At 36.9% G+C, this 24,803-nt stretch overlaps 2 protein-coding genes across 3 annotated transcripts in view; one reads left to right on the forward strand and one right to left on the reverse strand.

Annotated features, from left to right (window-relative positions):
* Positions 1-21,622, reverse strand: part of Roe1 (grpE protein homolog, mitochondrial Roe1) — a 33,437-nt gene extending 11,815 nt beyond the window's left edge. The window contains exons 1-3 of the mRNA XM_081762346.1: positions 21,472-21,622; positions 13,155-13,392; positions 640-753 (exon numbers count right to left, since the gene is read on the reverse strand). Coding sequence (XP_081618472.1) covers positions 640-753; positions 13,155-13,392; positions 21,472-21,560 — 441 coding nt within the window. The 5' untranslated portion in view covers positions 21,561-21,622. The remainder of the gene's footprint in view (positions 1-639; positions 754-13,154; positions 13,393-21,471) is intronic.
* Positions 21,608-24,803, forward strand: part of SecS (Sec synthetase) — a 48,603-nt gene continuing 45,407 nt past the window's right edge. The window contains exon 1 of one of the 2 annotated variants that reach the window (XM_081762320.1): positions 21,608-21,742. The gene's annotated coding sequence lies outside the window, so the exon portion shown is untranslated. Of the gene's footprint in view, positions 21,764-24,803 lie in introns of both variants that reach the window. The other variant, XM_081762330.1, reaches the window with a different exon arrangement.

Below are 24,803 nucleotides of genomic sequence, written 5' to 3' on the forward strand. Positions count from 1 at the left end.
AACACATGGTTTCTTCACAACGAAAACACGCCAGCGTACCGTTCAAACGTTTGCTCAAAGTATTTGGCCAACACTGGACTAAAACTGTTAGAGCACCCTCCGTACAATCCAGATCTCGCTCCCTGTAACTTCGCGCTGTTCCCTCATGTGAAGACCAGACTGAAAGGAAGGCGTTTTATAAGCGATGACACCCTACTAAGGGCTTGGGACGATGAGTGTGCCCAGATCTCTGCCGAGAGATGGTAGAGTTTCTTTCGACGACTGGTTTCGAAGAATGGAAAAATGTGTAATGTGTGGTGGAATGTACTTTGTTGAAAGTATAAGGAATAAGGTTATATTACAAAACTTTCGTAAAGGTTCGTGGTCGTTTATTTCTACGAAAATTAATGCATAGAACTAAAATTCCGCACGCCAGAAACGAATGATGTGCTCATTAAGTCGTGCCTGTTTCAAGCGTTCTCTTCATTCATTTTCAGGAGTAATACTTTCAAATGCGTCACACTGTACAGTGCAATATATATTTTCTATTGTCCATTCCTTTTCAGTTGTGAAAAGCGAATATTTAAATGACACCTGTCACATGACAATATTTATTTGAACATAATACAACGTTTAATCCATATAATTAAAGAATCTCACCTCTACAAGATCTTTGCAAAACCCTTGTATTCCAAACAGTTTGGCATCCTCTATTTGTTTTGTCAGTCTCTTTCGCATATTCTCACCATCTGCAAGTGCCCTTTTATACTTGTCCTGAAAACAAGAAAGAATCTTTTAGCAAACAAACCCTACAAAAAGCTAATTAGTACGCATGGACGCCGTTTACGAGTCAAATAAATACCTCGTGGAGTAAGCTTCCGCCAAAAAGAATTGAGAAGTCAAAAAAAAAAAAAAAAAAAAAAAAAAAAAAAAAAAATAATGAGCTGCACTACCAAATAAGAGGCGTTACTACGTCAAAATTGCAGTTTATATGCTAGGCAAATACTTTGTACATCTTCCTGTGTTTTCATATCTAATATTATGGGCTGCAACATTATGCACACCTTTATTAAAAAAAATTGCATCATCGTTGCTGAGCAGTTTGAGGTGCAGGCTGATAAGCACAACAACAGAGTCATGAATTCGAGTTTCACTTGTCAGGAAAGGGATATATGCATAATATATAATCTTGGTTTCCATTCTTGTAATCATTCCTTATCTTCCCATTTATTCTACAACAAACATGGGATATTGAGTAGAGTATTTTTTAATTGGCAGTAAGGAGGGCAAGGTAGCTCACCGGTAGAGAGTCCACTTCTAGTGCGATGGGCGTTTGATTCGATCCTAGGTCAAGTGAGTGTGTAGTGAACAACATCATGTCCATGGGCTTTTTTTGGAGTTTTCCTGTTTCTTCCACATTATCATTCCACCAATTATTTCACAATAATTCACTTTATTGTATGATGTATCTACGTAAAACTAGAAATTTCATTTTTAACTGGTGGTGTTCTTTGACTGTTCGTTCTGTGCCCCTTGCAAGCATCGGCTCTTCGCTGACGACTGCTGGAATACGGTGTCGATTGTCTTTATGAATCACTTTGTTTGCAAGTTATAGGAAATTGTTCAAACCGACCAATATATTTGAAAGATAATCCATCTGCCTTTAAAGTTTGAACTGCATTGTAATTAAACAATTCCTTATTTATTGTGTTCAACTTCTCATAAAGCAAATATGAATATTTATACCCAAACGTTCCAGGTTTTTGGTGCAACCAATCAACACAAACTTTATTATTATTACCGACTTTAATTAAAGAAAGAGCGATTAAAACGTTTATATCAGTGACAAATACCATTTTTTAAAATTAGATCACACCAACTTTGGGGTGTCTTAATTTACCTTTAAAAACTTAACTCGTATGTAACGTACACCATTATACCTACGTACTTTCCAGCAATTCAAATCTACTTCTCTACATGCCTTTCCTTTGGATTAAAAAAGGCTAAGGAAACTACGAATGGATGCAAATTGGAAAAGAACCCGAGATCATCTGGTTAAGGAGCACGGTAACACCAAACGACCTGATTGACAGTCTTTTTAGCATAATCGTAAATACATTGAATAGTTCATTGCAGAAAGGCCCTATGTCTAATTTTTTGTCGATCTTGTCTTTTTCTCTTATTTCAAATCTTCAGGTATAGTCATCACGAGTGCAGAAATGGCTGTTCTATCTGCTATATTGAGCGAGAAATCCGAAGTTGAAGTTTCCATTGAGTGCAAAAGGGCTCTATGTCCACGATTTGAGGCCTTTCCGCACTCAAAAGTGGCAACTTCAGATGATGCTACTCAAAAAGTCGGTATCCTCCTGCCTTACAATAGACGATTTAGTGCAACATAAGTATAATACAACAAGCAGTGTAGGGTGACAAGGAGAGTAAATTTCTTTTGAGTGTCTGTTGATTGCAGTTTGAAACGGACACACAGATGTCAGATACACAGGTGCTAAGAAAAAGAAAACGAAGTAGGAGGAATCTTGCAATACATACAAAGCACTAGAAAATCCACCAAAATTAAGGCGTATTAGTTGAATATTATAACTACAAACGGAAGTTAATTGCTGTCGAAATTGTGGGTCCATATGTGAGTGTCGTAAAAAGTGTTTTGTACACATTAACGAAGCGGATTAACTGCCAGTTCTCACCCATTTCTGTGATTTCCATACGAAAGATGAGAAAAAAAAATCAAGGTTTAATACTGATGGATGCTGTTACACGCCACAGGGCAAGACAAGGTACGAAGGGAAAAATACTTTTTTACTTTTTTCTGGATGGCTGAAAAAGATTACATCGAAATTTGCCGCAAGGCTTATCTGAGTTTACATGCTGCAAGTGAGAAATGAATAAGAAGGATACACAAGCTCCTCTTACATGGTAAAGCCCCACAGATGGGAGAGGCAAAGGAAAAAGTGTCAACTAATTCCTGTATTTGAAATTGCTAAAGTTTATGAACATATAACCTCACTTCCCGCAAAAGAATCCTACTATTCAGGCAAGGAATACCATTATTTAAATGCAGAGTTGAACAAACAAACAAACAAAGTTATTTTTTTTTTTAAAGAAAAGCACTCAGATTCGTCCATAAAATATGAATACTATGTCAAAATACTGAATCAAGATTTTTCAGTTACATTTTAATAGGCTTCAAGTATACACCTGTTGCAATTGTGAGTCGTTATCGTACATATCGAGAACAAAGCTTTCAATGAAGCAGCAAAACAAACGGTTGTGAGTGAAATGTTAGTTCACAAGCGATATATATATATATATATACATATATATACTAGCCTTTGGCTAGCTGGGGGCTCCACCCCCAGTCCCCCGCGTTTGCTCGGCCTATAGCATCACATCTCTTAGGTATCATCCTTTGCATCAAGAGTGAATTTTGTGCATTTGCTCTTTAATTACATTTTCTGAATTTGGCACAGCTGGGGGCCTTCGCCCCCTGACCCTCACGTTTACTCGGCCTACGGCCTCGCACCTCTTAGACACAGAATTCTACCAAATTTTAATTTTTTTTTCCTATTTCAACTATCTAAAAGATAAGATTTTGTATCCCAAGAAAACACCCATTTAAATAACATGGGAATTTCTTCATCCTCCCTTTAGACCCCTTAAAAACTAAAATATTCACTTTTGGCAATTTTCCTGTAGGTCAGCGCCAGAAGGCTACAATCATGCGAAATTTCATCATTCTAATCCTGCTGGAAGTGCCTAAACATTTTCTTCCATATAAATAACGTGGGTAAGAATTTTCAGTTCCCCATAAAACCACTCTACAGATGGAATTTTTTGTTTTTAGCGATTCACTTAGTTAACGCTAACCAAAACGTATAAACATACAGAATTTCAAGTTTTTATTCCAATTCCAAGTACCTAAAATATGAGATTATAGCTCCCAAAGAAGGCCCATTTAAATAACATGGGCAATTTCTTCATCTTCCCTTTAGACCCCCTAAAAATGAAAAACATTCACTTTTGTCAATTTTTCTGTCGATTAGTCACAAAAAACTACAATCACGTCAAATTTAATCATTGTAGCCCTACAGGAAGTGCCCAATAATTTGGGGGTGTAAAAGGTGTCCCATATAAATAACATGGGAAAGATTTTTCAGTTGTCCATAAAACCACACTGCAGTAGGGAATTTTTACTTTTACTTATTTATTTAGTTAACGCTAACGAAAACGTATAAGCATACCGAATTTCAAGTTTTTATTCAAATTCCAAGTACTTAAAACATGAGATTATAGGAAAAAAAATAATAAATAACATGGGAAAATTATTAATCCCTCCTTTAGACCTCCTAAAAATTAAAAATATTCACTTTTGGCAATTTTTCTGTCGGTTAGTCTCGGAAAGCTACAATCATGCCAAATTCCAAGTTTCCACGTCAACCGGAAGTACCCCCTTTAATTTATGTCAGCTCATGTAGTTTTATATATATTAGGGATATGACTTTTTAACTTTTTACAAAATTTTAATTTTCCTGATGTTGTATTTAATGAACTTTTGCCTATACGTTACTGCTCTGGTGTTATTTTCGTTCGGGGTTGGAAAAACGTCCCGCACCTAATCTATTGTCATATTCGAGGTAAGTGAAAAAAACGATATGTGCTAAGAATTTTTGATTCGCAAAACATGATAATGAAAAGAAGTCTGGCATCTAGGAAAGGTTTAATAGACATTTGTATAACATAAATTGTGGTAATGTAATCTATTTATCGTATATTTACAACCAAAATGTACAGATCTTTGTCTGCACATCAGCCCATCACGCACGAAGAAATTCAAAGATTCCTATGTAAATAACACATTGTGTTTTGTTGTAAGTTATAAGTAAGCAACATAGAATACAAGTTATTTTCCAAATTTTAATTTATACTATGCACATTAAACACTTTTGCAAATCAGTTTTATTGGTGTTACGAGCCTAGTAGTTGATTTGCCGGTGATAAAACTTTGCTTTTATACGTATTTGTAACAGTGCTTCCCTCAATTGTCTTTCTAATTGTGATCTCTTCTATTTTTAGATTAAAAATGTCATTCAAAACCAAAAGATCAAAATCAGCAGTTAAATCAGCTGGAAAAAAGTGGACACAGAACTTAGCGACATGTAGAAACCGCCGTCCCAGCATACCAGAAATGAAAACGGACATGAGTGAAATGTGTAAAATGCCTACAAACAGAGACATAGTTGGTAGATATTTGGGGTTGTACGATGAACTGAAAGGGCAGTCGGATAGAATACAGATAATCTCTTAAGAACTGTGTAGACTTTGGGAGAACCTGAACTTTTCTTTGCTTACTATGCAGCAAATTTCAGAAAAAGTTGCCAAGCTGATACAGTTGTTCGTAAAATATAGAAAAAGGAGGAATGAGGTATTTGAAAAATCTCTCACTAGTGTCTTCGATATTACAAAAGAAAAAGGAAACTGGCTTTGCAGTGAAGACAAAGAATTGAATAGAAAACAACTTGAATCTGGTGTCCGAGTCGGATACACTACAGAGAAAGTTGCCTCTATATCAACGATCTGTCCTTCAAAAAGGCGAAGTACCTCAATTAGTCCGTGTACAAGCCAAGTGCAACATGTGAGTATCAGTGATACTGAAGAAAGTAAGGTCAGCAGTGACTCTGAATTTTTAGAAGAGCCTCCCCCTATGAAACGTAAGTATAAGCAACAAATCTGCAGCCAAACTCGTGTCAAAACTGTCTCTGTCTACAAGAAAAGCAGCGAAAGTTCTTCAGAACTTGGCTGCGGAAGAAATAAATATACCCACACTTTCACAATCGGGGATTTTGCGTCGAGTGATCAAGGAAGCTGAAACACTGAAAAATCGGCTTAAAGAAATTTTCGGTGAACAGGAATTCTACTTGCATTTTGATGGGACGAGAATAGGAAGAAAAGATTATCAAGTGCAGAATTGTGAAAGAAGTCTTCGCCTTGGAGTTTTGGTTTGTGAAAGCAGATCCGCCGAGAGCATCTATATCTTACTGCAAGCCTTGTTGGGTGAGTATTAAAATGATCATTTCTGACATCACAGCATTGAATATGGGCGCAAAAGTGGTGTTGTTGTTAGACTCCAGAGACATTTTAAACAAATGGGTTTCGATGAGCCTCATTTTATAGGATGTCAGCACCATATTCTTGACCTGGTTCTGTGACACTGGATGGATTCAGTATTCCCAACAAAATCACGGTCATCCAGCTTCAACTATCAAATCATTGAAGATGTTTTGGCTCGGTATGAGGACTTACAAGAAAACTATTCTGGCACAGGAAAGGTACCACCACGTGAAAACCCAGGATGGAGAAATGATTTCCGCTTTTTATTTATTTATTTTTTATTTGAACTTTGTGAAGGATATAATTTCTACCGGAAGGAGAACAATTGGCCTCAACTGAACTGGCAGAAGCTACCTTCCCTCAACAATGTTAGGTGGAATTCACGTGCAATCTATGCATTGTTTCCTTCTTTCTTCTTCCAAAATGGAGAGATCAGCTACAACGTACTTGCGACGTCATCCCAACTAGATGGACAAAGGTATGATTTTCAATTCAGCACTATACAGAGGACACATACAATGAACTGCATGCTGCTATCTCCGACCTAAAGTGTCCTAAACCTTTAAAGTGTTTTTCCGGAACGTTCTATGCTGGATGTGCCTCGCTCAAATATGGTGGCCGAGCGAGCGTTGAAAGTGATGCAAGAGCATCACAACACTTGCAAAAGTGACAAATATCTCAACAGCAAGTTCATTAACAGTAATTCACAAATTTAAAACCATTTTACTAATGTACTATATAGAATATTCAGTGCCAAATGCAGACTGTGTAAATAGACGAATTTTCTTTTAATGCGAAAACAGCATCAATGTAGGTGCGGGAGCTTTTTTTTACAATTAAACAAAATCAAAGACATTTTTGAGGTTTGCAGCCAAATGTTCATTGTTTGCCACCCCAGGCTTTTCAATTTGAAAAAAAGTCATATACCTAATATATATATGCTATGAAAGACAGCGAATCACGTACAACAGAAAATGAAGTTTCGGTCCTCAGTTTTGATCATATGAAGAATCTTCATCTTCCCAAAATTCCAGTTAAATACGGTTTCATTTGAGACTGATAACACTCAATGTATTTGGTATTAATAATATGAAACTTCATACGTCACGTTTTTACTGTAGTTGTCTACATCACTACTTAAGTACCGAGATGTCTACACCAGCGAGGAACTCGTTTTATTTTGTGATCATTGTCCAGCTCAGAAGAAAATCACTACGTAATGAGTCTGTCAAACCTAAGTGGATACTAGGCGATTCCGCAAAATAGAACTTATCTTCCCATTTCGGGGCAACTTGTTCTTACCAAATGATAGAGAGTTTGGGTGCATGAAACGAAAATTACGAAGATCTGATAGAATATACAGTGTAAGTGGAGTATGGAGAGTGCATCTTAGCTTCTAGTGCCTGGAATGTGAGTTGGAAAGTGCGCACCTACTGATGACTACGTGTCTGCATCCCGTGTTATTGTAATGTGGGTGAAATAATATGGAGTACAACTACACTTTTCGGTATACAAATGAATAGGTGCTCCCCAAATATTTCTTTGCCTCTCTGTTTGCCCTCCCCAGCAAATTAAAGTCGCCTTCGTTACTGTTTGTAGTGTACTATAAAGGAAAAAAGTATAAGGATTTCAGTTATGTAGTAATTTGGAGTGTCTCAAACACAACACTATGGCTACAGACTGCTTCCAACAGAAACTTACTGTGTTCTTGAGAACCAGTTTACACCGAAAAAATGAATTACTATTCTGATGGATCTCGTGCTCAGTGCAAGAACAGAAACAGCTTTTTTTAAACTTATGTTCATATGAAATTGATTTTGGCATAGAGGCTGAATGATATTTTGTTGCAACAGCTCATGGGAAGCGCGCTTGTAATAGAGTGCTCGGAGTTCATTTTACATTGTCAGTCAATAAGAGTTCACTGAGTCAAAAACATTCCTACGAGACCGCTTCAACAAAGCACAAACAATTCCTCGGACATAAATTTTATGCGTTCATTCCTGTGGCTTCTGATACTCCCAAACTTTTTGTCCAAACTGTTTCTCCCGGGAAGTAATGCGTCACATTATTTTCTGACGGATTATTCGTCGCTGAGCGTTTTCACCAGATAAGGTGTGTGGTTTTGAGGCTTTAAGAATACAGCTCACCGCGCAGCAGTTGGTTCGGAGCTCTCGGAGCGCAATAAAGTGAGCCTCTGTTAGAAAGTGCCGTTGAAGTCGCGATGGAGAAATCCCTGAAGCAGCGGTACGCTATCAAATTTTGAGTCAAACTAAGCAAGACCCCAGATAACACTAATCGGGTAATTCAAGAGGCCTTTGGGGATGGCTCTTTGACCAAATCCTAGTAGGACAGGTGGCACAAAATGTTAGCGAAGGTCGACAGCACGATACCGATGAAGCCTGCTCTGGACATCACATCACATGGTGTTGACACTGTAGCCCGAGATACTGAATTCTGATTGAAGAATGAGTGTTCAGTTGTTAGGTGACACACTAAACATTTCGGAAAGTGTTATCCACCGGACTGTGACCAAAGAGTTGCAGATGGTGAAAGTATGAGTGAAACTCGTTCCAAGAGTTCTCACTGACGATCAGAAAAACAATCGAGTGGCTGTTTGTGAAGAGGACTCTAGCTTTTCGGCCAATGTAATAACCGGTGATGAGACATGGGTCTTTGAATATGACCGTGCAACAAAAAGGCTGAGCACTGAATCCCACACGGAGCAGTCCCTTTGTCCAAAAAGGGCAAGAATGAGCAAATTGCAAATCAAAGCCATATATAAACTTTTAATGCTACAGGGATACATTCTGAGTTTGTACTACCTGAGCAGACCGTCAAAGGCAAATTTTACGTGAAAGCTTCATCATGATAACGCTTCCAGCCACACCGCCTTTGTCGTGCGCGACTACTTGACCCTGATCAGGGTTACAACAGTTCCGCAAACGCCCTACAGTTCCAACTTGCCCCATTCGATTTCTTTCTGTTTTCAAAGTCTTAAAAAAGTCCCTGAAAGGACGTTATTTGGATACCACTGACAACATCTAAACGACTTCGACGAGACTTTTAAAGGGCATTCTCGTCGATGACTTTTAGGGGACATATAACGAATGGAAATCTCACTGTTAAAAATATAGTGATGCAAGAGGATCATACCTTCAAGATTTTTAAGAGGTTATACCGTTCTGATCAATAAACACTGCAAGAAAGAAAGAAAAACGCATTATTTTTGGACAAGTCCTATATTTTCGTATTGCCAGAGCTCATTGGAACACACAGACATTAAATTCAAAGACAAGCTGGCAGTGGCAGATGTAAATGGATACACAACTGTAAGCTATGAGAACAGGTAGTAGCTGGCTTATATTTGGGGAAAGATAAAAGTGAAAATAACTTTCTCTGTTCAGTTGGCCTATATCCACCTTTTGCATATCCTGGGAAGTTAGATGTTCTCTGGAGTCGTGCAGTGGATGTATTCTGTTAAGGTGAATTTGTGACCCCAACAGGCCGACTTGACAAAGATGTAGTGACAACCGAAAAAGCCTTTCACGCTCACTCTAAGCTAAGTTGTTGCAAGCAGTGTCTCAAGAAGACTTAACCTGGTTAATGTTCTATTTCTGAGACTGTAATGTTAATAATTTGATTTTAGTACCTCCTTATTTCTTCTGTGCATTATTTTAAAGTGAAAAACCTTAATTAACGCAAATTTCAACTACACGTATGGAAGTGGAACTCTTGTAGCAAACTATCCCATGCTGATAACAAAATATAATTTTGGGAGTACATTCATAACAGTCCGAATATTGTTTGATAATTATTAGAAAATTTTCAAAATATGGATTTTTGACAAGATCAAATTTAAAATCCTTATTTTCTCGAAAAAATATTATTTAAAAAATCTACAAAGTTATATATCATTTGGAAGCTCTTTTCATAAGCTTTAAAATGACAATAAACGTCCTAGATTTTAAAAATCAGCCACAAATGCCAATCGAACAAATGTCACTCGCTCAATTTTTGCTAAATCTGACAACTTTGGGGCCCTGTAATTTTGAAACCGGTTTACAAATTAACATGAGCTTTCAGCTTCTTCTACACTGATGATAGCGGGCAAAACATAAAATATCAACTGGTCGATACGAAACCGTGTTTTTACTTGACAAGGAATGATACAAAGGAGAAATTTATACATCAATGATGTAGGCCCTCCTTCCCACAGCAATAGGTGGCCGACCCACTAGCCCATGCCACCAAATCTCAACTAGATGAAACCCGGGAACCTGGATTCAAGGCATGGGCATATTGAAGGTAGATGTCAGCTCAAACAAACAAACAAACAAACAAACAAACAAAAAATCCAAATAACCGAAAATATGTAAATAAACTACTGTAGCTGCGGTACCAAAGAAACCTAACCGTAAGATAAAACCAATACATTTCCAAGTGGTTACCAGAGATGGTTGCCCATCCATCAACCAAACTTTACTGTTGTTTACATTTTGTTTTGTAGCATCAATCACTTGTCACTGTATTTTATCTTTTCAGTATCAATCATTTGTTACACAATCATCTTTTCAAGTTACGAAATATTTTCCATTTCTTCTCTTAGCTGCTACAACTATACATTAACTTGCTTGTTAAACAGGGAAATCCAATCAACTACTTATTTACATTCGGAGGATAAATAAATAAATAAGAAAATTGAACAACAAAATATTTACATTTTCTATCCATCGATGTGAAACTGAGTATACTAAACCAGAAGTGATAATCAACAGAAGAAGGAGCTGCAATGAGGACTGGGATTTAAATCTTAAAAAGAGCCTTAAATTGTTAAATTTTCCATTATATTACTTTTGAAAGTCAGTATTTTCGTTAGGTAGTTTCGATATTTTGGGAAAATAAGACACCCTTGTAATTCACATTCAAAAATGGTGATAAAATGCTAGAATTATGATTATCATTATTACTATTATAGTTACATTAACCCAATCCTAATACAACAGTTCTTTCATATTCTCGCCTAGACTTCAGTGTAACTAAATCAGAAAAATGAGGAACTACCACGATTCTCGTACACATTTTGTGCCAGTTCACACACATTTCATTATTACTTTTCTTATTTAATGTTCACTTATTATTCCTTTATTTTCCTATGATTAAATCGTAAGTTTGGACATATTCATTCCTATCCGTCACATACTCCAAATCTCTCTATTTCTGAACCTTGTTCCTTAAAAAGCTACCCAGTCCTTGACCACTTTGAGTCCTTGAGAGAATTTTACAAGGATCGGCCCACACATACTGACGCAGTACCTTATTTGTTTTAAAATGTTAATAATAATAATAATAAAAAAAAACCTCTCCAATCGAACAAAAGTGAGACTGCGTTAGATGAATCATCTGTATGTAAAATTACGTAACACAACAGAAGAGATCTCAAGATGCTAGTGATCAGTTTTAAGACAATTGTTGGGTGACAAAAATGCAATTTTTATTATAAATACCACTATGAACATTTAAGAAAAAAATAAACTAGTATAAAATGATGATCAGGTTAAAGTGAGCAATAAACATCTCTGACACCTTACTTGAGAGAAAACTGGCTGTGTAATGTACAGTGAAATACTGCACACTGGATTGGACAGTAATGAGGGAGGTTCAATTAAAGATTTCTCCTAACTTAGTTGTAGTTAGTGTACAACATTGAAATTTTACATGAGTATTGTTATAGATCTCTATAGGTTATGAGGAAAAGTTCAGCTCTTAACTCGTAACACCTTCTTTGTTACAGGGACTAAAGTGAAAGAAAGTAGAGATAGATCAAATCGAATCCCGAGCGGCAATCGTTTCTGTACTTGAGATGAAAGAGACTTATAGAGAGGAAATCTCTTCAAATGACGTTGTAACGTACTGGAATAGTCAATTGAAGTATAATCGGATTTACGTAGAAATGGTCCCCATTCCAGGGCCACTTCAGTTCGCCACTGATGAAGATACCATTTGGCAAGTGAAAGTCAGGATCTTGGAGAATCACAGTGTAACCATTTGCCAACAGCTGAAGATATCAAGATGTGTCCTGGCCAGTGGATTCCCGGATACTGACATCTTTTCAAAAGCAGGAACGAATAACCTGCTTCCAGAACTATTGATCCTGTAGCACGATTTCTTTTTCTTTTTTGATAGTTAAAAAGTCAAGATGAAACATGGGTCCAATACTAAGACCCATTCAAAGCAACGAAGCATACTTACTAACCAGTAAGCTCATACTGACAGTTTTTTTTTCTGGGGGGGGGGGGAGGAATCAACATGGAGTAGTAATAATGGAATTTCTGGAAGAGGTTATCACAATTACAGACACATACTATGCTTCACTGCTGTAGTAGTTACGGGATTCCATCAAAACTAAGACGCATGGAATGATGACCAAAAGTGTCCGTATTCTTCAAGACAAATCTGCTCACAACTTGCATGTTGCCCAGACAGAAGGATAATGAGGGTATGAAAAAATCCTTCCTCAATTTCGTACTCTCCTGACCTTGGACCATCTGACTTTCACTTATTTTCAACCATGTAAGTCATTTCTGAAAGAAAAGCCTATCCAAGACCATAAAACGCTGATTTCTGAGGTCAAGTCATGGCTTCTGGAACAATCTGCAAGCAAGATTTCCATAAATGCATGAAAAGATAGGAAAAATGTGTGGCCATTAAGAGTTTCTATGTCAAGAAGGACTGTACAACTAAGTACCCAACGGATGGCCAAAGACATTACTTCAAAAAAGAAGTTGAACTCTGTTTCGCTAACCAAGCTCATAAACCTACAATTGAAACGCGTTTAACAGCAATGACGACAAACTATTGTGATCACATTTGTAATACTAATGCAAAATCACTTGGGTTTCTGTTATTACACAATATAGCTAACCAGGAATATCATGTATATTCTGCTTTCTTCTGCACTCAATTTTTATATAAATATATACCTACGTAAAGTGGCTGATTTATGTATTATCAGGTTTCATTTACACCTCATATTTTGCTCAGTCACAACTTACATCTAAGTCCTTTGATTTTTGTGATAAAATTCCGATTTCCTTATTTAGCTTTTCGATTTCTGATGCAAGCTTCAATTCTTGTTCCGATTTCTCTTCTGTAGAGGTCTCGCCTCTCTCTGCAGCCATGTCTCCTACAGGAGGTACATCCGACGCCTTTTTCTTTTTTTCTTCTGTCAGTGTACTCAAACAACATTTTGAATACTCTGTATTCAGCAGACAACGTCGATGAGCAGGAAATCTAGAATCGAAACAAGTTCAATTAATTATATTAACATAATTAACCTTGAGGACAAGAACATGGTGTTAAAAATAAATATTTATCACACATTTTACGAAACTTCGCTACATTTACTGTAAATGCTCTTATTGTCCACCTGCACACCTTTTTCCAGTTCTGCATTCCAAAATTGATCTTACCGCTTAAGCATTTTTACATCTTAACTTCAACAGAAATAAGTAATGTGCACTATCATGAATCAGCATTAAACTCAAAGCATCATGTTACCTATATGATACAAAACTAAAGTAAAAAGTCTAAACTAAATCATGCGCTTTTAGCTTACAATTATTGCTTACGCAAAACTCAAATTTAGAATTAGAAAAGTCTTTCCAGACTTCAGGTTTCTTCTATTTGAACCCAATTCAAGCTTGTTTGCTGATCGGACCGAGTCCTAGGTATAAATGATTCGCAGAAGCTAAACAAAAGTAACAGTTAATAAGAGAAATTGACGAACATTACTAATCATTAGTAATGTCAAGTTTTGCACCTACCATTTTAACACTTCTTGTAAAATTAAATTTGTACGGTTTCGGTAGTGACAGAATGCGCTTGACAGTTCTGCCTGCATAAAAGGCAACAATAAAATTTCGAGAACACAGAGGCCTAGAATGCAGAAATTTTCGATTTAGACCATACTTGGCACAAAGCTGGGCTTCGGAATATATATTTAATTTGGCGCGGTAAACATACGGATAAGGCGATGAAAGAAACCAAAATTCGAACTCATGGGTCACGCAAAAACGGTCTGTCCAATTTGGGGCATTTCTGTTACAATATTAGTCCTTCAATCTTAGAAAAGTTACGTATATTTATTTTAGCGTGGGAGACAAGCGTCCAAGTGTGTGCGTATGGTAAACTTCAAATGATGATATATATACAGTATTCATTCCGGCGCGGGAAACAAAGGATACACACTAAGGAGGCTTAAAATTCAAATTATCTGTTGCGAAAGCAGAAAATGCAGTTTGCAAAAGTACAAGAAATGAAGTCTTTCAGTTTAACGTCCCACGAGTGTCCTTTAGGCTAAAGGAGACGGGTGAGTAAGGCATGTGAATGATGATACAATTATCGGTGGAATAAGAATGTGGGAGTACTTCGACAAAGCTCACGGACACAATGTTGTCTGCCACAAACTTACTTGCCCGGAGATCTAAGCAAGAAGGACCCTATGCACTAGAGGTAAGCGCTCTACCACTGAGCCACCGTATCTCCAGCAAAGCACAAGAAAAAAAAAATAACAACTAGACCCTACTCCTTTGTTGTCAACTCTTATTAACAGGATTATATATATATATATATATATATATATATATATATATATATATATTATATATATATATCATTGTTATAGAAAAGAGGAGAGAGAGAGACGGAGAGAAATGATCGAATATGTATTATTTATAAGACAGAAACCGATAGCCGGTAAGAAATAGCTACTGCTTTAGAAATGTGTATGTTACTACTTACGATAGTTAGGATAAGACGGGGTAATTGAGAGGTAGCTTTTGTTATTTCTCAAGTTCTGCTATACAAGTTAAACAATTTATTTTAAACTCAATTTGAAGGTAATGAAGTAAAAAAAATAATCCATCATTCAAAAATTTTATAATGGTTTAAGTTTAGTAGTTGTGCAATAAAAAAATAATCTATCTGTACTACTTTCCAATTATCCCAAGTTGTCATACAATGGGATACTTATATTCATGAAATATGAACTTCTCTTAGCAGGAAATGCACTCTTACTGCCTTGGAAATGTTTCTTCGGAGGAGAACTGCAGGTTGACTTTAGGAGGACTGAATATAACTACAGCGTGTGCACATATGACAAAAATTATGTCTGCATCAGAGTAACAGAAAAGGTAATAAAGACCATCAGTGTCAAGTGAATAACTAGGGAGAAAAACTTGAGTTCGGGTATTGATCTAATATTAGGTAAACAGGCAACAGACCATAATATGGCAGTATTTCAAACCCACTGTCTTATTAACTAATCTAGAGCGCGTTTGCTGCAGTAATGAAGGGAAACACAGAAATGTGGATAAATGAAACTAATACGAGGAGTCAATATTTTGGGTGTTATCCTATTTTATGGAGTAAATTTGTAAAAGCCACGGAAGAAACATGTTGCTTTATTTCACAGTAGGATTGTACAAGTAATCAAAATATATCAGGATCTTACCTCTTACATGTATAATAAGATAGAAATACCAAATGGAAAATGTGCTCTTCAGAAAGTAATACTCCATAATAAAGACACGATGAAGTGAAGGCTATGTGAAGGCAATGTACAAAGAGATCATAGAAGTGTTAGAAAACTATGCCAACACAAGGCATGTGTTTTATGTCATATAAAGTATTTAATTACTATCCTTGTTTATGCGTATATTCACCGTCGCTGACGCGCCTGCCCCCTACGGGTATACCCTCTTCCTACCAATCGAGTTCCCTGCCTTGAGTCAGTTAGATAGCGTTCGTGCTTTTTAGTGGCAACCCAGCACAAGGTAGTTTGTTTTTTAAGTTAATTTGTGTTTTATGCACTGCAGTTTTTATGGCATATGTGCATACGCTGTAATTATACTTAGCCCTATTAAAGTCAACCTACACCCATCCAACTCTTTCCTTAAGGAACACTTTCTAAGGCAGTAACAGTGAATTTCCTGCTAAGAGAAGTTCATACCGCCTGTTTATTTCAAGAATGGCATAACTCAAAATTCTTACCTTTTCACGAGAACCGTTTAAAGTTTCGAAACGCAATGAAAACAAATGGGCGCAAGAACGTCACAAAGTGCTCTTTAGCGCCCAGTTTAGGAACCACATCTGTGAAATTTTTACCAGAGACAGACATCAACATTAACTTTCATATTCTGTCCTAAGTCAATAAGTGCGATTTTAGAATTGTGTCGTTCTTGAAATAAACAGGCGATATGTTATGAACATAGGTATCCCCTTTGTGGTAATCCAGTACAGAAAAGAATTATCTTCGTATGTGTTCCGTAAGTTTTGACGTCCAAGAGACATGTATTTGATAGGAAATCCCGCCCCCAAACCCCTCTCTAGAAGTTCATTTATATAATACCGTAGTAGAATTTTCTTTATATAGTGCTGGTTGGAAACATTTTGAAGGTAGGAATGCATCATTTTCGTTATTTCTGAACAGTGCGTAGTTTGCAACACTTAATAGTTGGAAGGTGCTAATCCAATACCAGGGTTGGCAAAAACCATGGTTTTTATTAATAATAATAAAAAAAAAAAAAAAAAACAGTTTGTATTTATATTAAATATAGACAGAAATTAGTTTGTTTAGCCTTGGTGTTATTATGCAAGAACAAGGTTATGCTGAAAGGGGTCACATAAGCTTAAAGCAAAATCCAAAACGCTTATCGGCTTACATCCAACAGAAATTGTCCGTTTGGAGACGAAACCGGGACTAATTGGTCACAAATGCGATTGCCGACTCACTCACGGAGGACTCTTGATAAAATACGTTGTACTGATCTTTCCATAGGCCTAACTAACTAACTCTATAGCCTATGGAACCCGGAGGTTCAATGCCGCGTTTACAAAAGCTCGCCACTGACTTCTATCCTTAGTCAATTGGATCTAGTTTCTACCTTGTATACCTATCCATCCTGCGAGATCCATCTTAATATTGTCCTCCTATCTGCGCCTAGGTCTTCCTAATGGTCGTTTTCCGATTGGTCTTCCGTCAAGACTTCGAAAGCGTTTCTACTTTCTTCCATTCTAGCTACATGACCTGCCCACCTAAGACTCCTAGACTTGACGACCCTAATAATGTTGGGTAAAACGTATAAATTATGTAGTTCCTCGTTATGAAGTTTCCGCCATTCCCCATTCCCGTTCCTCTCGGGTCCAAATATTCGTCTCAGGATCTTGTTCTCAAATATTTTCAGTCTATGTTCTTCCCTCAGAGTAAGCGACCATGTTTCGCAACCATACAGAACAACAGGCATGGTTATCGTTTTGTATATCTTAAGTTTCAAATTTCTCGACAGAATTCGCGACGACAAGAGATTTTGAACCGAATAGTAACACGAATTCCTTGCTTTTAGTCGACATTTAATTTCTTCGTGAATATGATTTTCCTCTGTTAATATTGATCCTAGATATTTGAAACTATCCACCTTATCAAAAGTATTATTTAATATTTTAACGCACAGGCTTACTTGTTAATATAATATTGTCAAGAGTCATTTCAGAAGGACAAAATGATAAACAGTTACACAAGTAAAAACATTATACAGAATTATATATAAATCGGGAAACTCCCGCCTTAACCATTGGGAAAAATCCTGTTATTACTTTAAATATATTTGTATGTAAAATTTTAAGGTCAACGTATCATAATCACTACGCTAAAACAGGTATTAAATTACAAATTTGGTATGTAGATATCATTCAATAAAATTAAAACCAAGTCAAATCCAAGCTGATATTGGAAGCTACGTAGGCAGTTGATAAATTTTGCCAATTTCTATCACTATATTTAAGCAACCTTGGATTCTTTATAAAACAACAGGCATTCATTTAAGTAGAAATATATAATTTGGTTTCATTTCGTATGTTTAGGCGTAACATCCTTATGAAACACCAAGATTATCACGGAGAAGACTTTCGCTTAGAGGGACCCTCGAATCGCTACTTGGTTTACACTTGAAAGATGGGTTGTGGTTCGACCGAGAAATGAACACGGGACCCCTTGATTAAAAGGTGAAAAGTAGATAAACGTAATGCGGATGGTTTGATATGTGGAAACGTCACCATGAAGTTCACACGATTTAAAGCATTTCATTTTTTTTTTGGTTTAAACCAGTTTTAACAGCTGGTTTAAACCAGCCAACCCTGTCCAATACACATGAATATGTATCCAGTGAGGAGCTAAGAAAGCATGAAAATATGAAATAATGACTAACAGTCGAGAGCGAAAAACGAAAATGAAAAAGTAGTAATATTAGGTACGGAACCAATATATATAAAACTGAGTCACCATGTTTGTGACTAAATCTCCTGAACCGCCTTACCGATCTCGATCAAATTTCTAACATGGATGAGGTTCGAGGCAGGGCTATTCATTTTGATGGTAGAACTGAGGGGATGGGGTATAAAAAAATAAATAAAACTTAATAACTCCTGAACCATTCGACCGATCTTGATCAAATTTTCAACATATATGAGGTTCAGTCCTGGGATCGTTATTATGATTTAAATTGACGGAGCAACGTAGGTGAGAAGAAGGAGGGGGAGATATATGAAAATCAATTTATACAAGACTGAAAGTGACTATTTTCGTAACTTAATAACTCTTGAACTATCCAACAGATTTCAATCAAATTTTCAAGATACATGAGGTTCGGATCTGGAAACATTTCTGTAACTTCACTTTAATGGTAGATCCTAGGGGAGGGGAGGAGGGGGACGTATAAATAAAAACTAATAAAATCATATAACTTTTGAACCACCCAACCAATCTCGATCAAATTTTCAACATATATGAGGGTCGGCCTTGGGCGTTTTTTTATCGCTTCACTTTGACGAGCCAACGTAGGGGATGGGGAGATATATGTAAAATAAATAAATAAATAAAAATGACTGCTTTTGTGACTTCATCACTATTGAACCACCCGACCGATCTCAATCAAATTTTCAACATACATGAGTTTAGGGGCAGGGATTACATTCACTTTGACAATGCAATGTAGGGAAGGGGCAGAGAAATTTAAAAACATATAAAAAATGGCCAATATTAGTGTTAAATGCATAGTTTTCGGTGATGATGAGAGAAACAGTGACACTTCTGATGTTGTTTCTATCCAAGTTCAGCCCTGATAGTTGGGGAGGAGGATAAACTTTTAAAAATGATCGAAAATGACGGTAATAGTTAAGAACAGCTACTTCTCATCTCCCGTGCACGAGGATACATCTTACTGTTGCACTACCTAAACACCCTAAGTACAAGGGCAAGAACTCAATCTATTACCTACTTTTTAACATCCTAGATAATCAATAAATAATGCCTGAAAGTATGGCGTTTCTCGTCCTTCCCTAAATGGGAAGTACGACCCCTTAACTATAACCAAAATGACTAATATTAGAGTCGAATCCATAGTTTTAATAGCTGAGATTAACAGTGACAATTCTGATGCCGTGTGCCGCAGCACGGAGGAGGGGGAGCTATATATAATAAATGTTCGAAAATGAGCAATACTAGTGTGTAATCTATAGTTTTCGGCATCATTCCGATGAACAGTGACATTTCCGATCCGGTTTAAATCCAAAATCAAACCCCGCCACTTGGGGGAGGGGAAGAAAAAGATATATAAAAATGACCGAAAATGGCCACTATCAGTGTCGAATTTATAGTTTTCTGGGTCCCTTAGATGAACAGTGATACTTTCGATCCTGTTTAAATTCAAACTCGCAACTTCGGAGACAGGGAGGAAGAGATATTTAAAAATAATCGAAAATGACCGATATCAGTGCTGAATCCACATTTTTTGGGGGTAGCTGAGATGAGCGGTGACACTTCCGATGTCACGGCCCGCAACATGGGGGAGAAGAAATATATATATAATATGCATATATGTAATGGTCAAAAATGACCGATATTAGTGTTGAGTCCATAGTTCTTGCGGTCTGATGCTGTTTAAATCCATTTTCAGCCCCAACACTTGGGGAATGAGGAGAGGTGACACATTAAAATGATCGAAAATGAGCAATATCAGTGTGCATTTAAATTATTTATTCCAACCTAGCGAAGCGGGTAATATATACTAGTACTAAGATATAAACTAAAGCAGTAATTAATACAACGCTGAAAACATGTTCAGGTGGGTGCAACCCGGGACCGTCAAATGCGAAAGATCATAGTCCACACAAAACAACGTGTGCTAGGTGATCAATAAAAAACACAAATGCTATCTAACCGAGTCAATGTAGAAGTGCAACAGGAGGGCCAAGTGGTAGCAAGGGGGATGTATGTGTAAGGAGCAAGCGCGTTAGAGACGATGGGCGTACGCATAAACGATAGTAACGAGGAAAACCCTTTATACGGCACAAAAATACACGCCTTATGTGTAGCACAGTTTTCCGATACTTCTATGATCACTCTTTACACTGTCTTCACATAGCACTTCACTTCATTATGTCTTCCTTCTGGGGTATTACGTGCCAAAGAGCACACTTTCACTTTCGTAACATATTCCTTCCGCCAATTTTACAAATTTATGCCTCATAAAATGGGATAGAACCCAAAATTTTGACCCATTCACCACATTTGGTTCCGATGCAACCCTCCTATTATTAGTTTTCAATTTACATCTCTGTATTTCCCCCACTACTGCAGCACACACGCTGTGGGATAGTTAATAGACAGTGCGGCACCATATTATGCTCTATTACCGGTACTTGTTTACCTAATATTGCATCAATACGTAAATTCGTACAACGCAAATACAAGTCTAGAATTTAATTTGTTAATTACCCTATACTGATGTTATTATCTTTCTTGTTACTCTTATGCTGGCATATCTGATTCTGTTCATTTTTCCGTAATTTTTTTATTTCGGGGTCGCCACATATGAGTTGACCCAGGTATTCTCAAACTTAACTTGCACGTATTACATATCCTATTTCACGTGTGATCATTCAATTTTAATCGTAAAATTACTAATTTTTGAACGACAGCTCTTATAAGTGCATGCAATTTATTACATAATTCGGTGAACAATTTACAAATACTCGTTCAATATATCCTTGCACTTCATACAATTATTATAATTTCATAATTTCAACAACGTTTTATTGGGCATTTTATTAATTCCACGAAATTACATCAAAGTTGTTGGTTTGGTGTATGGTATGGCATTTCGTAAGCTGTAATATTTACTTCAAAAATTATTACATAAGAGCTTTCGTACCTAGTCATTCAATCTATGACCATTTCCACACTTGCAAATCGCTAACAGGAATAAAATACTCTATCCTACCGATACAATCATCAAATGAAGCTGTATACTGTACCTAACACTTCCATACTTCATGAAGCTGAATGAGTTTTCGAAAAATAATCTAGTGAACTTCACACTCACACTTCTGCCTATCGACGCCATGGTGCAACTTTTTCTAAATATACATGCAAAAGTGACATCTCTAGGATGAATTTTTAAGTTAATGCCTCATGTAAGAAGTAACAGATGACTTCTACATGAAGCGTAAAGCTAGTTAATGATTATTGTTAGTTGCTGTTGTAAATGTGTAAATTCGTGAGTTTTGACGTAGGAGTATGAAAAAAGTTAGTATATGTTTGACTTCTGTAAGTAACACAAGTGTTTTTAGCAATCTGACTTCTAAAGTAAAACATAATATGGAGTAAAATAATAATATTAGGTAATCTTTTAATGTAATGGTAATGGACGATCCCTCGAACATTGTGGATAAGAAAATCAAAATGTGTAGTATTTATTTGTACCTAATAAATATTGCCTTTCGTTGTATCTTATTCAGTATGATGCTTTATATTGATTCAAAATGTGATTGTCAATGTATTGGAACAATTTATATATTTGTTCTGTGAATGAGAAGTAGAAAAGAGCCCGCGTTAAGATAGACAAGGTACCTATACAGTAATATATGAATGATACACAGGTTTATTTATAACAAAGCTTATTAAAGGTCTTTGTATATATTCATATGATTTTTTAAAAGTAAGTAACTTTCCTATTGCTACACCAAGTGTTTAGAACACATATAATTACACAAAGGTGGATCAGTTCGTAATTTGAGTTTATACCAAGTAAGCATAAACAACCTAGTACGAGATACCGCTGAGAAGAATTCAGAAATAGTTTTTTCGTACAAGAAATGTGTTCAATTCAAATCTGTGTACTCATTGGTATACACTGCAATATTGTTTGTTTGTCGAGTAAAGTTTTATTCACTTGAGACCCGTCTCATCATTTTAATTGATTCCTTTTGTTTACTCGCGAACATCAGTGTTGAAGTCGATCAACATAGTGCTAGGGTCTTTAGTTTAAGTGAGTGAAAGTTGTCAGACGCATGGAAACAGAAATGTCAACCATAGTGAGTTTCAGGACTCGCTCAGATACACTCAGATATCACAGTTTTCAGGATTTTTTTTCTTTTCTACATTCATTTCCGCTTGGGATGCGGTACCTCTGTCGTCCATATTAGTAGCTGGGTTTGTTTCCAGGAATGTAAGACAGAACTAAACCTAAACTGACCTAACTAAATCTAACAGAAAGAGTACCAAAAATAACAAAATTAGATTTTTAGGCAATTTGTAGGATAAAACATCTTGGCTCACATCTGTGGAAGCTAAGCACTACTTTACCGTACCTTGATATATTATCGGTGGAAGAAATTTAGTTGAAAAGTTGGAGTCAATATTAAATGAATATCAGCGGCTGTTAAACTTACATAAACATGAAAATTGGCACTATCTTCAACAATACTTTTCTTTACGCGCGTACCCACCATTCCTAACACGCCGGCTCAGATCTAATCAGTATTAGATGCAATTTTAGCTTGTAGTGACTATCTAGTACAGGTTAATGTATGTTTTTCGCACTTCATACAATTGAACTACAACACTCAAAAATACACCATCACAAAAAATCTCAAATCACATCAAAATTTAGGCTTATGTAAATCAGTAACAACGAGTATAAAATGCTCTACGATGTTCTATTTCGAACAGCCAGAAAACAGTAAACCAAAATCAGGGAAAAGCTTTAAAATATACGAAGTGTATAAATTTTTTCACATTTAATTTCAAAAGGAGAAGCACGTCAAGAACACTTCGTCCCACTCACATTCGGTGACAACGGATGATGAGTTGACGTCTGTTCTTTGGTATCTTCTCACTACATGTTTGCATTCTAGTTTCTAAGTGAACCAAACCATGTCTTTCTTCAAACTTCTGCAGCTCACTTTATTTATAATACAGAAATTTGTTCAGTTTATATTGAACCAATTTTGTAGGGTACCGTACTCACCTTACGAGGAACCACGCCAGGCAATGGATTTAAGTTCCAGTCTTTGCAAGTTTTTCAGAGACCAGCCACAGTGCGCGGACACTGATGTTTGAAACGCCTTTTTAAGAGGCAAAAGCCGCAGAAATTCACTGGACTGGTATCAGAGCTCTTCATAGGAATATCTTGAAACGGAATGACACGAATTACTAATTCTCGTTCCATATGTTAACAAAAATGCAGACATTTTTGACGCTATTGTTTAAAGCCTTGTCCATATGGGTCCTGGTTGACATTCGCACCGTATAATTGTATGTTGTCGATCTGAAAGATATGATAGGCGTATAATGATAGATTCCTGTAAATATCTTGTTCTTTTCACGTTTTGAGTGTTATTTAATTTCTCCTCCAAATCACTTGGTGGTGACTCTGGCTCACTTGATAGTGATTATGGTTTGTTATTTGTAACTGTGATGTAGCCTAGGCATAAGTGTAAAGAGAGTGTGGTTGTATGGCATAAAAACTATAGAGCATAAAACACGAAACAACTTGCGCTAGGTGGCTACTAAAATGCATGAATGCTATCTAACCGAGTGAGGGCAGGAGTACAGCAGGGAGGCCGAGGGGATGCGTCCGTAAGGATCAGGCGCGTTAGCGACGGTGCATATATACATAAGAGCGGTCGTTTCAACGGCTTACTGTAAGCTACAGTACCGGCTCCGGAGGCATCGTTGGATTTGGAGGAAGTACTAAATGCTATCCTGTGTTTTTTTCTTTTTATCAACCTTGCATATCAGTAACTTTCCGTCAGTGACGGACAAAGTTACAGCGGCCCTTGGTATCGCTGTCATGATGTGTCAACGCGCAAATATAACTTTTAACAATGAATTGGATGGGTGCCTCATGCATTATGACAACTGTCAGCCGCTTAAATCCTGCCAGTTGGTTTTTATACAGTTTCTTGCAGTTCGTTTTTGTTCTGCAATATGGTCTTGGAGCAAGTGGTGTACGTGGGCCTTACGCATACACACCTCAGCCGGAGTTGATTTGGAATGGCTGTATTGACAGGAAAGGCGCTGATCCATTGCACTCTGGGTTTGGTGCATTTTCCTCACGTACCAATCGGTGGAAACCTGCAGCACTGCAAATATGACTTTTCTTCGAGACCTCTCGGTGGTTTTCGTAGACGGCTGTTTCGCCACGGGCTCCTGGTTAGTGCAATGGGCTACAATAGCTTGTGTAATAGACATTCGAAGTGTGAACCCATTCTCCCGACACTGTTTCACTATGCATTTATATAGGAATAACGCGCATGGAAAAGGGCCATGACATACCCTTTCCAGTAACGGTTTAATTTGGACG

This window comes from Thermobia domestica, chromosome 1 (genome assembly GCF_964235325.1).
Source record: "Thermobia domestica chromosome 1, izTheDome1.hap1.1, whole genome shotgun sequence".
NCBI lineage: Eukaryota > Metazoa > Arthropoda > Insecta > Zygentoma > Lepismatidae > Thermobia > Thermobia domestica.